Source organism: Mustela nigripes, chromosome 14, assembly GCF_022355385.1.
Source record: "Mustela nigripes isolate SB6536 chromosome 14, MUSNIG.SB6536, whole genome shotgun sequence".
NCBI lineage: Eukaryota > Metazoa > Chordata > Mammalia > Carnivora > Mustelidae > Mustela > Mustela nigripes.
Window position 1 is genome coordinate 18,578,453 of NC_081570.1, and position 17,710 is coordinate 18,596,162.

The 17,710-nt window shown below is 44.3% G+C and overlaps 1 protein-coding gene across 1 annotated transcript in view; it reads left to right on the forward strand.

Moving 5' to 3' along the window:
• Nucleotides 1–662: 662 nt before the first annotated feature.
• MAN1C1 (mannosidase alpha class 1C member 1) overlaps nucleotides 663–17,710 on the forward strand; it is a 138,717-nt gene continuing 121,669 nt past the window's right edge. The window contains exon 1 of the mRNA XM_059376707.1: nucleotides 663–1,202. Coding sequence (XP_059232690.1) covers nucleotides 663–1,202 — 540 coding nt within the window. The remainder of the gene's footprint in view (nucleotides 1,203–17,710) is intronic.

Here is a 17,710-nt window from a genome sequence, read left to right on the forward strand (position 1 = left end):
GCCCCGCGTCCGCTCCGTGGCGGAGCAAAGTTGTGGACGTGTCCCGATAGCCGAGCCGGGGGCTGTCGCGACCCGGCAGGGTCGGCGCGCTCTCGCAGCGGCGCTGACACGCCAGCTCCGCCACCGCCTCGCCCCCTGAGTCGGCCCCTTCTGGAAACTGCTTCTGCGGCTGAAACTTTGGGGCGAGGGGCTGCGAGCGGCTCTGCGCGGGGACGAGGCCTGCCGGCGCCCCTCCGCGCGGACTGCCTGGGCGCCGCGGACGGCATGTGACGGCCTCGGCGGCGGCCGTAGCGCGGGAAGGCGCGGGCCCTGCGGGCTCCGGCCGCTGCGAGGAGGGGCTGCGCGGCGGCCGGAGAGAAGGCTGTGGCGCGCGGCCGACCCTTGCGGGCCCGGGCCCCGAGCCGTGCCGCCCGGCGCGCCCGGGCCCCGCCGAGATTCGTTGCGCCTCCGCCTCGGCGCTGGGGCACTCGCCCCAAACTCCCTGAACTTCAGGGGCAGCCCCCGAAGCGGCGAAACTCTCAGGGACACCCCCCCCCCCCCGACCCCGGGCGGCGCCCCTCGACGACCTCCCCGCAACGAACCCCGGCTGGCCAGTGCCTGCATTCGGAGGGCCTCGGGGGCCCGGCCGGAGCTGACCAGCCCCAGCCCGGGGCCAGGCCACGATGCTCATGAGGAAAGTGCCCGTCTTCGTCCCGGCCTCCCCGTGGGGGCTGCGGCTGCCGCAGAAGTTCCTCTTCCTTCTCTTCCTCTCGGGCCTCATCACCCTGTGCTTCGGGGCCCTCTTCCTGCTGCCCAACTCTTCTCGCCTCAAGCGCCTCTTCCTGGCCCCCCGGACCCAGCAGCCTGGCCTGGAGGTAGTGGCCGATATCGCCGGCCACCCCCTGGCCCGTGAGCGGGAGTCGCCTCCCAACCCGGTCCCCGCCGTGCCAGCCCCCGGTGAGGACGATGCCAGCAGCCAAGCCAGTACCCGCCGCCGGAAAGTGTGGCTGCGGCGCACCCACCCCACCGGGACTCGGGAAATGGCCACGGCGGCCAGGAGCAGCGGCAGCACGGCCCTCAGACCCCAGGAGGGGGGCATCCCGTTTAGTTTTGACTTCAACGCGTTCCGGAGCCGCCTCCGCCACCCGGTCCTGGGGACCAGGGCAGATGAGAGTAAGGAGCCGCAGAGCCTAGTTCGAGCCCAGCGGGAGAAAATCAAGGAGGTAAGGACTCTCCTCCCCCGGAAAACGAGAAGACCCTCCGTGCTTGCGTCTGTTCCTCCGGGTCTCAGTCACTTCTGGTCCCTAGACTACTGTTCTAGGCCCTCACGGGACACTGCACCCTCTCTCTCCTCCCAAACTTTCCACCTTCTCCTCAGTGGGCACTTTCCCACTGCTGGGTTTAGTTAATCATCCCCACCTCTGACGGATGGGAGCCGAACCACTGGATCGGCTCTCCCCCACCCTGAATCTGGTCTTTTCAGTCAAGTCCCCAACCCAGATGCGCTACACTCTGTCCCTTTTTGGAGTTGCTCGTTAGCTTCATTAATGGACACCCACTTTGCCTACCATGGGGCCAAGGGCCACATTCTTTCTCACTGTATGTCCTTAAGCCCTGACTTCCCCCAAACCCCTGTAGGATCTGCTACCTAGAAATCCAGGATATGGGGATGGGGTGGTGGTGGTGGTATTTAGGATCCTGAAAGTATTTTGTAATCTAGCCAGCAACCTACAAACCAGAGGGTGTTGTGCATTCTTGCTAACTATTTCTGTTGAGCTTTGAAACACTTATACATAAGGAAATGTGATGTAGGAAGGAGTGATCAAGAGGGCGGTGGTGATGTTACAGAAGCTCCGAGGTTATTGGCTTAATGAAGCAGGTCTTGGACTCGTTCCCCATAGGGACTGTACCAGGGACGGGTTTAGAAGGATCATTTTGAGTGTCAATCTTGGTCTTAGTTTAAGAAACGAAAAACAAAAGCTTGAAGACTGTTGCCAAGCCATGTCTGGTAACTAAATATTCTGCTCTACCACTATTAGAGCTGCCTCCTTGAGGTTTTTGCCCAGCAATGCGAGAGGGGGCTGCAGTGACACCCCCAGGCCACGAGGGGGCTATGGGCAAGCTGTGGGCCAGGGTCTCCTCCCTAGAAATGAGAGGATGCATCCCCCACTCCCTGTGGACCCAGAAGGAAAAGGCTGTTTCCGTCTGGACTTCTTGGTTTGCTGCAAAGGAGTCAGCCGGTCTGACTTCCAAGGGGAGCTGGCAGCAAGGGTCGGGACCTGACCTGCCAGGATATACTCAGAGCCAATGGAGAGCTTAGCTATCCCTCTCTCCTTGTCTGGACTATCCCCCATCCCAGTGTTCACCTCTGCCTTACTTCTTACCTCTGTTGGTACTCAGCCCTTCTGCGATAATCCCTGTTGGGAGACTCTATCTTAACTAGCAATCACAGGTCATTTTGTGACGTCAAGATTGGAAGCCACAAAGATAAGTCCCTGTTTAGTGCATGTGCGCACTCTCGGTTTCCAAATTCTTATTGAAATCTCAAAGATTAATCGAAGGCTGGAACTTGCAGTAGCTAAGAAAGGGACATAATTGCTCCCTTTTTAGTTAAGAACTGTGTTTTTGATTACTTACCTGAACCACCCACAGCTCCCTTGCTCAAAGCTGACTCTGAGCACATTAGCCCTTTCTGCCTTTTTATACCTCCCCAGAGGGCAGTCACCCCCAGTGAAATTACATATAAACTGCATGCACGCAGTTTCCCATGGGGTGTCCAGAGCTGCCATCATCTTTTCAAAAGGATCCCCCAAACAATTAAGAATTAACTACTGTCCTCTTCAGAAGAGGGGTTTTCTGCGCTTGCATCTAGATCTGTGACCTATTTCTGAAAGCCTGGGGTTGAGAACCATGGTAGGAAGAGTGGGCTTGCTAGTGGAGACTTGGTTCTGCCCCTCCATACACAGAGAGCCTCCCTTGCTGGCCGAGGCTGCAGGCTGCAGCAGCTAGGGGATGGTGGGAGGTGTGGAGATGCTGCTGTATAGGGGGTGGTAAGATAACATGGTGGGTGAAGGTCTGCGCTGGCTGCCAGATGTCTGGGTAATTCAGCCTGGCATCTCTGAGCACCCCTGGTAGTAGCTGGAGGCCTGCTTGCGTTTACCTGCAATTGGTGTTCAATGAGCCCTCTCTTAGTATCTTGGAGACCTTCAACTCCTCAGAATGGAGGAGGCTGAACTATATACACTATTATATTTTGAAGCCTATTGTCTCTTCAGGCTCCTTGAGTTTGGACCCCCCGCCTTTCCAAGCAACCTGAAAAATGCGAGGCAGAGTTTTTGGTTTAGCTGTTAACACAGAGTTGCCTTCCCTGGCATCCTGCCTGATAAGGAATGCATAGGACTATGGCTGGAGGATGTCTTTATTTCCTTCTCATTTAAATTTCTATCTGTGCCATGCCCAGGGGTGGATCATTTTAGAAAGGTGCCTATTTTCATAAAAGGGACTGTTGCTTCCCTCTCTGGTTTGTTTATTTCCAGACATGGATTGATTAGACCCCAGGAGCAGAGGGGGAGCTAGCATCAGATAAAAAGGGCTCTGTTCTTATAAGATGAGGTTTTTAAAGTGAAAGTAAACGTCAAGAGAGACCCAGAGAGGGTGATAAATGAGAGTGAATGAAGACTGGACACCCGGGCTCTAGATCAATGAAATATATTTATAAACATTCTGGTTCAAGAGATGAACATGGGCATGAGGTCTGTGCTGATAAGATGGGTTGAAGCTGCATGTTCTGGGTGAACATGCATCAGGAAACAATCTGTCAGTAGTACCAACTCTTTCTTCTCACTTTGCAGCCTTGGAACCTTGGAGGAGGCAGTGTGATGGAAAGGGGAAGGCCAGAGACTGTGGGTTCAAGTCCCAGCTCAGGGGGGGCCTGGGTGGCTCAGTGGGTTAAACCACTGCCTTCGGCTCAGGTCACAATCTCAGGGTCCTGAGATCAAGTCCCGCATTGGGCTCTCTGCTCAGCGGGGAGCCTGCTTCTCTCTCTCTCTCTCTCTCTCTCTCTCTCTCTCTGCCTGCCTCTCTCTCCATCTACTTGTGATCTCTCTCTGTCAAATAAATAAATAAAATCTTTAAAAATAAAAAGGAAAAAAAAGTCCCAGCTCAGTTATCATCAACTGTCTGACTTTGGGCAAGCCACCTGCTCTCATCCCTGGACCTTATTTTTCCTTCTGTAAAATGGAGTGAGGGAGGGGAGAATAGGGTGGTCACGTACACTCTTGCTCCCAAACCTGCCCCAAGCAGCTGCCAGTCTGGTTAGGGACTCCTTAGCAACTGGGCTTTCCCCAGCTCTGTATTCAACGGTATTAGTTCCATGGAGTCAGAGACAATGGTGTGTTGTTATTGACAATGGTGGTGGTATTCACTGTTGTATCCCTGGCACTTAGTCAAGAGTAGATATTCATACAGTTGATTAAGTTAATTACTCCTATCATCCATATGGAACTTTAGAGATGGGATTGAACCATGACAGATCCTCATATTGGGATCATGAAGAGTAAAGAGTTGGCGAGAATATAAAACAGCTTGCTAGCAGCCTTCCCTTTCAGATCTGATGATAATATAGGAAATTATTGTCATGATTATTAATTATAGGGGACGTTAGCCATTGGTGGATTTCTTACAGATTCAAGTTCAGCAGACTCTTCTCACTCATGACAAGAGCTGGGAGTGTATAGCTTGTCAGGGTTACATCCCAGTGAAAGGATTTAGACTCTCTTGGGTCCTCCTAATGATGATTGATAGCTGACCAGGAGAACCTTGGTTGTCCCTTCCAGTGAAGGGGGTTTTGTTATGGGGAATTGAGTAGTCTGGGACATTGAGAATATAGTACTAGAATGAGGCTGCCCCTGGCAGAACATGGGTTGAATTTCTATCCCCATCCCTGTGCACCACTGTATGTGGCAGTCCTGCTAAGAATCCAGCCTGGGTTCAAGTCCCAGCCACACCATCAACTCTGACTTCAAAGAAAAATTCCAGTCACTGGGCCTGTTTTCCTGGTAAAACAAAGGGACTGGCATTTAGGGAACTCTGCTCTTTTCCTAACTCCCACCTATTTACTGGTTTGTTTATGGATCTGCCCAACCACCTAGAAAAGGGTCAGATACCTTGAATGAGCTCAGTTACTTGAATGAGTGTCTATAGTGAAGATCTGTAAGCTAACAGCTGAGGTTGCTGGTGACAGAGGCTGGGTCTTCTTCCTGAAGGTACCTGGAGTTCTAAGTGTCAGAGGAAGGGCTGTAGCAAGGTTGGGGACTCAGTTGTGGTATTATTCCAAGTGCAAGTCTACCAGGAAGGGAATGGGGAGGTGGCAGCCATGAGTAAAATCTTTTCATGCCTGGATAGCAGGCATCTGGAGGATGCCTGAGTCGCCCTGTGGTGCCCGAGACTTGGCAGGGAGTGCCCCAGCTCTTGCTTTCTATGCCCTGCTGCCTTAAGCCTGCAGGATATTGCTGGTTATGATACGTGACTATGTCTGAGTAAGTCATCTTGGCAAATGATCTTTGCTTGCCATTAATGGACTGGTTCGTTAGTCATGTGTGGTTTCTCTGTATATCTGATTTATCACCACTAGTGCCATGGACAGGTAGGAAAATTAAAAGGCTTTGTGTTCTTTGTAGCATGTGAATCTGAGCCTATGAGATGTTCAGGATAATTAATATTAGGAACACCTTAGATTTAAATAGCTTTCCTTTGAAGAGCTCAGTTTAAGTTGCCAATTCATCAAAGATCTTTTTCTCCCCTTCTCCTTCAGTTTCACTCTTGTCCTGCTCTATGATACGTTTAATGTAGGTAGGAAGACTGGCCTGTAATAACTGGACGGGTCCCTTGGGAGACCCTTCCATCCTGAGCCCAGCCGCACCTCAGCCTTCCTCCTTGGAACTGAGTACTGGGTGTAAAGCTTAGAAATTGTGCCCGCCCCCCTGCCCTGCCCCAGTGTACAACTTTAACCTGCGGATTGGTTGGATCTCTTCTTTCATTTTGAGGTGTATTAACATTTGGGGGAATCAGGTGCAGACATTCCACAAGCAATTGGATTTTGGGCCTCACATCCCTAACTCTGTTGTTAGTGTTACGTCTAGAAACAGTGACTTTTAAAAGTCAGTTTATTTCACACTGTAGTTAGCAGAGGGGTACGAATATAGATTCCCCTGTGGTTTTCAGAGTGACTGATTTACATCCGAGCTCAAGAAATGCTTTTTCTCTAGCTTTCCCCGAAGACTGATCCATTACTCTACCAAAAATAAATATTGTGATATATATCAGGCATACTTTGCTCAAAGGGACTTACATCTTTTCTCTTATTGAAAAAAATAAATCAGGCTCACAAATTGGAAAGTCCCATTCAGGGGAGCAGTTTGATTATCTTAGTGGGCACCTGGTCTTGTGGGTACTGCCTCTGGTCTTCCTGTACCCTAAATTGAGTCTGTGTTAAGGTAGGGGGTAGGAGCTTTAAGAAATTCTCTCCCTGGGCGCCTGGGTGGCTCAGTGGATTAAGCCGCTGCCTTCAGCTCAGGTCATGATCTCAGTGTCCAGGGATTGAGCCCCGCATCGGGCTCTCTGCTCAGCGGGGAGCCTGCTTCCCTTTCTCTCTCTGCCTAACTCTCTGCCTACTTGTGATCTCTCTCGGTCAAATAAATAAATAAAATCTTTAAAAAAAAAAAAAAAAAGAAATTCTCTCCCTGCCTGCCTTGCTTTCATTGGTCCGGTCAGGAAAGCCTTAGCAAGGACGTAGTGGACAAGATTCAGGAGAGTAGTTGTCTCTCCTGAATTCACGGGTATTTACTACATTACTTTAAAAGAGAGTCCACGGCACCTTGGTGGCTCAGTTGGTTAGGCACTGACTGATTTCGGCTCAGGTCATGATCTCAGGGTGGTGAGATGGAGCCCCTTGTCGGGCTCTGCCCTGGGTATGGAGACTGCCTGGGATTCTCTCGCTCTCCTTCTTCCTCTCCCCTACCCTCTCTAAAAAACAAATAAGAAATAAAATAAAAGAGGGACCCTGCATGAAACAGGGATGAGTGTTGTGAATCAAAGATGATGATGATGATGATGATTATTCTAGTCCGTATACCGCAGGCTCAGAAAGACCAGGCTCATTTAAATAGCAAGGTCTGATTCTTGACTTCTGACTACCCCACGGCCAAGGTCTTACCCACAACTGTTTACATGATTTGGGGAAAAGAAACAGCAGATTTTTTTTAGCTCTGGATTCTCATAGCAGATAATGACAGGACACCAGACTGGGGACTCCTCAAAAGAATTCTGAGGAAGCAAGAGCCCAAGTCCCTCTTTTCCTCCACCTCATGTCTAGAGGCTGGTTATTAGCTTAAGCAGCATGATTTTGGTTCTTTTATTTTTTTTATTATTTTTATTTTTTTAAAGTAGGTGCCACACACAACGTGGGGCTTGAACTCAGCACCCCGGAGATTGACGGTCACATGCTTCTCTGATGGAGCCAGCCGGGCGCCCCAGCTTTGGTTCTTTTAAATGCAGAGTGGATGTGGCTGAGATCGCTGTAAGTCACAGTCACAGATCCCTGTAAGTTACACCGTTCTGCCATCTCCACCCCCAAAGAGAGGAGATGCTGTGGAGCCCCCCAGCCTATAGCTATGGGCTCAGTGTGTGGTGGCCCAGGTGTAGGTGTTTTCTTCCCTGAAAAGGCTGTTTTCTAAGATTTGGGCTGAGAGCTCCCCAAACTTGGCTGGCAGGCAGGCAGTCAGAAGAGCTCTTACTTACAAGGAGGTCTGAGTTATGTCTCTTAACTCTGCATTTTCATTAATTAAAGGCTAAGACCAGGGCAGTTGTCCATCTGTTTTAGGGCAGAACTGTTAGTGATAACTTTTACAGAAGAAACTTCGACATACCAATTCATGTTCTCCTCCTTCGATGAGCAATAATTGTGCTTTTATTTGGCATGCTCTGGGTATCAGCTGCTCCACAGGTGAATGTTACAGGCAAGTCGTTTTCACGAAATAGCAGCCATTTCCAGCGGCTGAATAACAGGAGGTTTCTCTTTCCTCCTTCCACCTCCAGCGGTCACCAAAAAATCCACCATGCAGGTACAGCAGTGTTCTGTGGGCCCCGCTGAGTGGTCTAGATAAGTCTGTCAGCCTCTCAATGCCTGTCCCTTGTGTGTGTTTGTTTTTTTACAACAATCCCACAAGACAGACACTATTTATTTAAGTATAGTTTCCATACAGCAGAATACACAGATCTTAAGTATACAGTTGGCGGAATTGTAACAAATGCGGAAAACCATTGCAAAGGTTTATGGAAATAAATATGGATCATTTCCATCACCTCAGAAAGATCCCTCTGCTCCTTCCCAGGCAGTCCCCCACCTTCCACCTCCCATCTCCTATTTCAGTTTGTCGCTGGAGATGCGTTTTGCCTGTTCTGAAACTTTGGAGTACTACAACATATGCCCTTTTGCACAAGGCTTCTTTCACCAAGGATGTTTTTGAAATTCATCCATGTGTGAATGCCTCCTTCATTCCTTTCTGTTATCAAGATACATTCTGTTGCATGAATACACTGCAGTTTGTTTCTCTGTCACCTGTTGTGGACTTTTTGGTTGTTTCCAGTGTTTGACTGTTATGAACAAAGCTGCTATGAATATTTTATGTACAAGTCTTTGTATAGATACGTTTCCATTTCTCTAAATATGTAGTAGAATTGCTGTTCATAGAGTAGACATTTGTTTAACTTTATAAGAAAACTAGAAGCACTTTCCCCAAGTAGTTAAGGCCATTTTATACCTCCGTCAGCAGCGTGTGAGAATTCTGCATCTTTGTCAACACTTGTTATTGTCCACCTTTTTGTTTAGCCGTTCTGTATGGTATATAGTAATATTTTGTTGTTTTAATTTTTGATTCCCTGTTTACTGTTGGTATTGAACATCTTTTCATGAGTTTTATTTACTGTTTTTATATTTTCCTTTAAGTGTCCAAATCTTAGGCCCTTTTAAAATTAAAAAGTTGGGCTCTTTATCATCTTACTGAATATAGAAATTCTTTACATATTCTGGATATAAGTCCATTGTCAGATATACATTTTATAAATATTTGCTTCCAGTCTATGGTTTGTCCTTGCATTTTCTTAGGGGTAGCATTCAAAGAGCAGAACTTTTAAATTTTGATGAAGTCATTGTACCAATATTTTTTTTTATGGTTGGTACTTTGTGTCTACTTAGAAAAAAAATGTTTGCCTTCCACATTGTTATGAAAATAGTCTCCTATTAATTCTAGAAGCTTGATCATTTTAGTTTTTACATTGAAGTCTACCATGTACTGCAAATGAATTTTGTATGTGGGGTGAGGTAGGAGTCCAGAGTCATTATTTTACATTTAGATGTTCAGTTGTTTAGTACTTCTTCTTGAAAAGTCTTTTCTTTTCCCCTTGAATTGCTTTGATGCCATGTTAGATTTATCATATATATATATATATGTGTGTGTGTGTGTGTGTGTGTGTGTATGTGTGTATATATATATATATATATATATATATATATATATATATATATGGTTCTGTTTCTGGACTCATCTACGGAATTATCTTTATACCAATGCATACTATCTTGATGCTGTAGCTTTATAATAACTCTTAAAACCAGGTCTTCTATCTTTAAGTTGCTTTTTCAAAATTGCTTTGGCTATTATCGGTCCTTTGCATTTCTGCATACATTTTAGAACAAGACTGTCAGTTTCTGTGAAAAATCCTGTTGGGAGTTTGATGGGGTTTGCTTTGAGCCAGTAAGTCAAATTGGGGAGAATTGATACCTTAACAGTATTGGGTCTTTGATCCATGAATGTGGTGTCTCTTTCCATTTATTTAGATTTTCTTTAACTTCTCTGAACAGTGTTTTGTAGTTTTCAATGTAGAGGACTTGAACATCTTTTATTAACTGTGTTTCTAAGTATTTTCTCATTTTTATACTGTTATAAATGGTAATCTTTAAATTTTTATTTTTAGGGGCACCTGGGTGGCTCAGTTGTTAAGCATCTGCCTTTGACTCAGGTCATGATCCCAGGGTCCTGGGATTGAGCCCCACATCAGGCTCTCTGCTCAGTAGGGAGCCTGCTTCTCCCTCTCCTCTGCCTGCCACTACCCCTGCTTGTGCTCACTCACTCTCTCTCTGTCAAATAACTAAAAATATTTAAAAATAAATAAATTTTTATTTTAAAATTTTTGTTGCCAGTACATAGAAATGTAAGAAATTTTTGTATATTGACTTTATATCATGTGACCTTATTGAATTCATTCAATTTTTTTTTTTTGTAGATTCTTTAGGATTTATTAGGTATACAATCATGTTGTCCATCAGTCAAGACAGTTTTACTTCTTGCTTTCCAATGTTTATGCCTTTTATTCCTTTGTCTTCCTTGATTGAATTGGTTAGGACTTCCGGTTCAAGGTTAAATAGAAGTGGTGAGAACTGACCTCTTTGTTCTTGATCTCAAAGGAGGATCATTAAGTCTTTTATGTTAAGTCTGATGTTAGGTGTGGGTTTTGGTAGATGCCTTTTATTAGATTGACGTTCCCTCCCATTTCTAGTTTGCTGAGAGTTTTTATCAGAAGTAAGATCAAATTTTGTCAAATGCTTTTTCTGTATCTCTGGAGATGGTCATATTGTTTTTCTCTCTAATTCTATTAATATGATGAATGATATTGATTTGAAAAGAATGTTAAAATTGCATTTGATTTTCTAATATTTTGTTAAGAATTTTTGCACCTGTGTTTGTGAGGCATATGGGTCTGTAGTTTTCTTACAAGAGCTTTGTCTGTTTTTTTGTGCAGTATTATGTTACTTCATAAAATGAACTGAAAAATGTCCTCTTTTATTTTCTTAACAAGTCTGTGGGACACTATTATTATTATTAAATTTTTTAAAGATTTTATTTATTTATTTGACAGACAGAGATCACAAATAGGCAGAGAGGCAGGCAGAGAGAGAGAGGGGAAAGCAAGCTCCCCGTGGAGCAGAGCCCCTTCTTAAATATTTTATAGACCTTATCACCAGGGCACCTGGGTGGCTCAGTGGGTTAAAGCCTCTGCCTTTGTCTCAAGGCATGATCCCAGGGTCTTGGGATCAAGCCCCACATGGGCTCTCTGCTCAGTGGGGAGCCTGCTTCCTCTTCTTTCTCTCTGTCTGCCTCTCTGCCTACTTGTGATCTCTGTCAAATAAATAAATAAAATCTTAAAAAAAAATTTACCTCTAAAGCCATCTAGGTCTAGAGGATTTGTGTGTGTGTGTGAGAGAGAGAGAGAGAGAAAGAGAGAGAGAGAGAGAGACAGAGGGAGGGAGAGGTTTTAAATTATCAATTCAATTACTTTAACAGATACAGGGCTATTCAGAGTTTCTCTCTCTTGTGTTGGTTTTGTCAATTTTGCTTTCAAGAAACTTTTCTATTTAATCCAAGTTGTAGAATTCTTTTAAAAAGATTTTATTTATTTATTTGACAGAAAGAGATATAGTGGGAGAAGGAACACAAGCAGGAGGAGTGGGGAAGGAGAACAGGCTTCCCGCTGAGCAGGGAGCCCAATCTGGGGCTTGATCCTAGGACCCTGGGATCAGGGTCCTGATCCTAGGACCTGAGCAGAAGGCAGATGCTTAACAACTGAGCCACCCAGACTCCCAAGTTGTAGAATTTACTAGCATAAAATTGTTCCTAAGATTCTCATTTTCCTTTTAACATTTGTAGGACCTGTAGTGGTGCTCCTTCTTTCATTCCTGATATTGGTAATTGTTTTCTGTTTCATTCTTAAAAATAGTTTAGCTAGTAGTTTACCAATTTTACTGATCTTTTTCTGGAACTGACTTTCGATCTTTTTAAAAAATATCCCTTAAAGGGGCACCTGGGTGGCTCAGGTCATGATCCTGGGATCTGGCCCTGCATTGGGCTCCCTGCTCAGTGGGGAGTCTGTTCTCCCTCTCCTCTGACTGCTGCTCCCCCTGCTTGTGCTCGCTCTCTCGCTCTCTCAAATGAATAAATAAAATATTTTAAACAAATTATCCAGTAAAATTTTTTTAGTATTTACATTTGTCTTTATTTCCTTCCTTCTTATTTTGGGCTTAAGTCACTATCTTCTTATAATTTCTTTATCTAGTCTGACAATCCGCTTATGTCTACTACCCCTCTTTCAATCTTCATTCTGTTGTTGTCATATATTGTGCTTCTACATATATTATAAACCTCATAATACATTAGTAGCCTTTTTTGCTTCAGTCAGTTTTCTTAAATAAATTAATAAATTAGAATCTTTTTATTAACACACATACTTACCATTTATAGTGTTCTTCATTCCTTCTAGCATGTCTGAGTTTCTGTCTGGTACCATTTCCCCTTCAGCCTGAGAAACCATTCTTAATATTTCTTGTAGTGTAGGTTTGCTGATCAATTCTTGCAGCTTTTGTCTATTTTGCCTTCATTTTAAAAGGATATTTTTGCTGGATATAGAATTTTAGGTTGACTTTTATTTTTCTTAAATGAAAGACCCATTGTCTTGTAGCTTTTATTTTTTCTGATGAGAGGTTAGAGTATATTCCCCTGCATATATCTTTCTGCTCCCTTTGCATGTTACTAAGATGCTATCTTTCATACTCAGCAATTTAACTATGATATGCCTAGATGTGGATGTCATTGTTATTTTTCTTGGGGTTTTTTGAGTTTCTTGGGGCTGTGAGTTGATATATTTTCATCAGGTTTGGGAAAATTTTGGCTCATAATTTCTTCAGTATTTGTTTCTGCCCCAGTCCATCTCCTTTTCCTTTAGAGCTCCAGTTATATATGAGTTAGATTGCTTGATGTTTTTTTAAAGTCACTGAGTTTCTTCATTTTCTTTTCAGCTTTTCTCTCTGTGCTTTGGTGTAGATAGTTTATATGAACATGTCTTCAAGTTCACTGGAATTTTCTGTAGTGTCCATTTGGTTGTTAAGCCTACACAGTGAATTTTTTATTTCAGGTATTTTACTTCTAGAATTTCCATCTCGATATTTTCCATTGTTTTTGTTTCTCTGATATTTCCCATCTGTTCATTTATTGTTTCCATATTTTTTAAGTTCTATTATTTATATTTATAATACTTTATAATACTTTTTCAAATATTTATAATACTTTTTCAAAAAGTCTTTTTGGCTATTTCTAAAATTGTTCCCATCATTGGGTCTGTATTTATTGACTGTTTTATCTTCTGGTCCACATTTTTTTGTTTTTACAACTTCATGTGTCTACTCATTAAAAAAAAGAATTCTGTGCTAAACATTGGGAATCCTAGTATTTTAAGATTCTAGCTTCATCTGCTTTTATGCAGTCTTTCTCCCCTCTTTCTGTAGCTATCAGGATACCTGTTCTGCCTGCTTTATTTTCTACTTTTCCTATTTTGTGGTTTTCTAACCTGTACTTGGTTAGGAAACCATTCAATCTAGCTTCTATAAGTTAGTGTTATCTGTAATGTACAAATGAACACTTTGAGTAGGTTTCTAAAGACTCCTGAATCAAGTGCATGAACTTTAATCTACATATTTTAGTGTAGTTTAGATATTTAAAGATTCTTATTTATTTTTGGTGATTGGTATTGGGTACATTAAATATAATTTTGTATTGAATTTATATCCTAAGTAAAGATAACTGTTCTCAAAGGGCTCCTAATTTTTCGTTGATGTTGTCTTAACTGATTTGTGCATTTTTGTTCCTCTGGTTTTTTTAGATGTTAGAAGAAATATTTGCTAATATCTTGATGTTTCAGCAGCCTCCATTAGTGTCACTTTCTTCCCAGGATTTGACCTGTCAAATATTTGCTCTGGGCTCCTTACCTTAAGTCTAATGACTACTTTTTAAACCTTGATTTGTAAATGCCCACATTAAAAAAAAAAAAAAAAAGAACTGTTCACATAGGCCACATTACTGAATTACTGACCTGAAGAAAGCTAAAAACACATGGATGGAGGATTTCCAAGGTTCATTCTGTGAGATCTGATCTCTTATTTCCCCTTATTCAGTAAAGTTCAATGCAGAGGAAAGATAATATTTTATAGCATAGTCTATCCTTAACTTTATTTGTCTCCTTTGGAATGTGTGGGGTATTGAATAAAAGCTATCAATCAGTTAGTTCTTTAAGATCCCTCTCCCCATTTTTCACTCCTGCAGTAAGCTTTTCAGAGGTTAAACCTAAACTTTGCCAAGTCAGTGCTGATCTCTTGGGAAGACATTTCAGCACCATTATTGTTTTTTTCTATACTTGTGTTCTTGACCTAAATCAGCAAATCTGTCTCCTTCCCAGCTCTCCCAGAAGCCATTCTCCATGTCTATGACATACCTTACAGAGCTCTGGAGTGGTCTTGGTTTTTAACTATAAGAGTCAATGGGGAAAGAAGACTTTAGTTTCCTGCTTTCAGAGCTGGACGTTTTAGAGAGCAGCCTATAAAATATAACCAATGTTGTTACTTTGGAGTATAAGGAAACCCTTTATAGAGAAACCTTTGTCTTTAGACAGAAAAATAGCAGCTCAGTCTAGAGACTTCTCTAGCAGTGTCAGATACAGGTCTTGGGTGTATAATTATGTAAGAGGCAGAGACTTCACACTGATATACTTGCAGAGGTAATAGCCTCCTTATAATCATGCTAGGAGGTCTGTCTGGTTATTGATCCTTGAGTAGCTAAGAATGGTACCAGAGTAGTGTCAGTCCAAATGGGGCCGAGGGAGACAAACAATATTAGACATTTCCTGTGATTAGGCACTGAATTAGATTAAAGCATATTAAGATTCTCTGTGCTCTCAGTAAAGTGCTCTTGAACTCTGCACCAGAGGGAGCAGAGTTCCAGGTTTTCTAGCCCTGGTATCTGAAGTCCTCTTCCATGTTATAAAAACGGTTTCTGACTCTCTGGCCTCTGTACCACCCATTGGCGTTTAAATCCCCAGGGAGAATCCATGGGGGCAGGGGGGGTCTGCTTTGGAAGGGAGTGGGATTGGGCTGGGATGATGCCCACTTCCTCCTAGAAAATTGAGATCAAAAACTCCTTTTGTGTGTGGTATTTTTAGTAGAGCCCTAGCATCCCATTAAGAGTTTAGCTGATCCCCAGCACAGCCTGTGGCATACAGGGCATGGAGTATAATCCCTATTTTATAGCTGAGAGAATGGAGACACTGAAAAGGCAGCCACCACCTCGAGGCCCTGCTAGTTCGAATGCTCATATATGATATAAACCTGCTTTCCTGCCACTTCGGTTGACATCCATTCTATTATATCATCTAAAGTCTCGTGGGTGATAATTTAGAAGAAGCACTTTCACTTGGGGATGGAATTAAGTAGAAATTATCAGTCTTGGTAGGTATCAAAAGAACGGGTTTGGTGAATCTTTAGAACAGGGATTCTAACCTTTATTATGGTCTGGAACCCCATCAGGGATTTTAGTAAGTACTTACACCCAAGTTCCTCCTCCAGAGAGCTTGATTTAATTGGTCCTGGGTGCAGCCTGAGCATTGGGCTTTTAAAAAACTTCCAGGTGGTTCTAATGTGCAGCCATGATTTCGAACACATCTCCTGCAGTTTTGTCTTCACGTCAGCTGTGTTTCCTTTCTGGCTTTATTTCCCTTTTACCCACTTAGGGAAGAGGTTGGAAATTTTCTCTATTTATTCAGACTTGGGCCAGGATCAAGAAGGAAAAAATGAGCTGAGGAAATGACTCAAGACTGAGTTTTCCAGAGTGAAGAGCATATAGCGTTAGCATGATCAAGAGAAGCCATGGATTTATTAAAACTTTGAGGAAAAGGCATTGAAAACGACTATCTCTTGAGCTCCAGTTAGACACTGAAGGCTATATGAGCTAAAGAAAAGGCAACGATGAATCTGTGGCTTTAAGGAATTTTATAGTGTAATATATGTGTCTGAATCACTTCTCACCATATACGATGCACAGGAGGGAGACATTGGTTAGGTGCATCGCACTTGCCCATCCCACCTAAATCCTTTCGTGGGAAGCAGGTAGGACATAAATATCTGGGATGAAAATATTTGCTTGTCCAGAAATAGATTTCCCAAAAGACCATCGCCCTCCTGCCCATGGCCTCTCTGCCACTTTCTGGTTAACAGAGCGGCCTTTTCACTTTGCTGTTTGGGCCTTACCACGGAGTAACAGATGCTCAGGAAAAAGAAGATATTGAACAAGTGAAAAGCTGAACCTAGCTCCCAGCATTCAGACTCCCAGCAGTCAGGTCTGCGGTTTCGGACCCTCTCTGCCCTGCCAGGTGCTGGATGAGATTTAACCTGAGAATCGCTGTCTTGGGAGATCAGATCGACTCTCCCCAGGCCTCCTCTGGCGGAAGCTGCCCGAAGAGAGACCAGCTACCAGGCAGTGGGAGTGTCCTCCCCACAGCTTCCTGACGGTCCTCTCGAGAGCTCTGTTTCCATGCAAGGAACCTTGGAATTCTCCACCTGTGCCAGATTGCCCTGTTTCTTCAATCTGTCCCACCTATTTCTAGCACATTCTTTGGCTGAAGTGGCATATAAAGCAAGTCCTGTTTGTCCCAGTCTTATTTCATTCCAGCTTCCGGGGTGGACATTTAGCATGGGAGCATTAACGGAGACACAGACTTCAGAGAAGACATTTCCTTCTGTCGTTAGATCTTACATTAAACCGCGCTTACTCAGAGGCCTGGCTGCAGGAAGTGGTGACGGGGATGGAACTTGGCAGATGGCTGTGGCTGCGGCTTTGTGGAGGCCTGTGTGGGGACACGATTGTTTGTATATTGGTTTTCATTTATGTATTGGTCTTATTTTCATCTTCCTGAGGTACCCAGATGCTATGGTGATAGATTGGTTGGAAACGACTCATTTGTCAGGGTTCCGTGGGGGACGTAGGCTTCCTTCTCGTGTGCAGTGGAGTCTAAAATGTTTAATTAGATGCCGAGGCATTTCTGCATGGGTCCATCTCTGCCAGTTCTCCTGGGTGAATGCCATTCCTAGGTTGGAGAGGGACTGGGCATTTCTGGGCCTGACCTCCCCTCCCCTCTTGATGCAATTCTCAGTCCTTTTTATTAGCTGCTGGGTTTTTCCCCCTGCTATCTTTTTTGTTCTAGAAGCTGCCTTCATGTGACTGCCGGAATTTGCAGAGCTGATTCGTGTTGGAAATCTAGTTGTCAAACAGGTCCAACCCGGACTTTATGAAATAATGTAGTCGAACTGATATGCAGTGAAAGGAATATTAACTACCTGCTGCTGATCTGTTTTGTTCAGTGTGACTTTTTTAGAGAACTTCCTTATTCTTCCTCGCTGGGCAGTGCCTGGGATGCTGGGGAGGCCGAGATGTGGTTCTGCTCTTAGGGGTGGAGCATCTAGCCAGGGAGCAGTGGATATGTACACAATTGTAGCATCATGGAGGTGCCCAGATAAAGGACACCTTTATCAGTCTGTGGCTGGAACCCTTTCCAAACAACTGGAACCCTCCACATGGAGCTGGCCATAGAACAGGGAGGGTCCCTAATGAACCTGTCCTCCAAAGACCATCCATGTCCATTGATGGGGAGTCCCATCCATTTAACCTTGACTTGGGGAAAAGGACAGCATTTCAGGCAGATATGGAGAATACCAGAGGTCGGGGGCTTAAGGGATAGCAGGCCGCTCCACATGCTGGACCTGGGGAGGGGTTGGAGTTGTGGATGTAGGAGGTGTAAT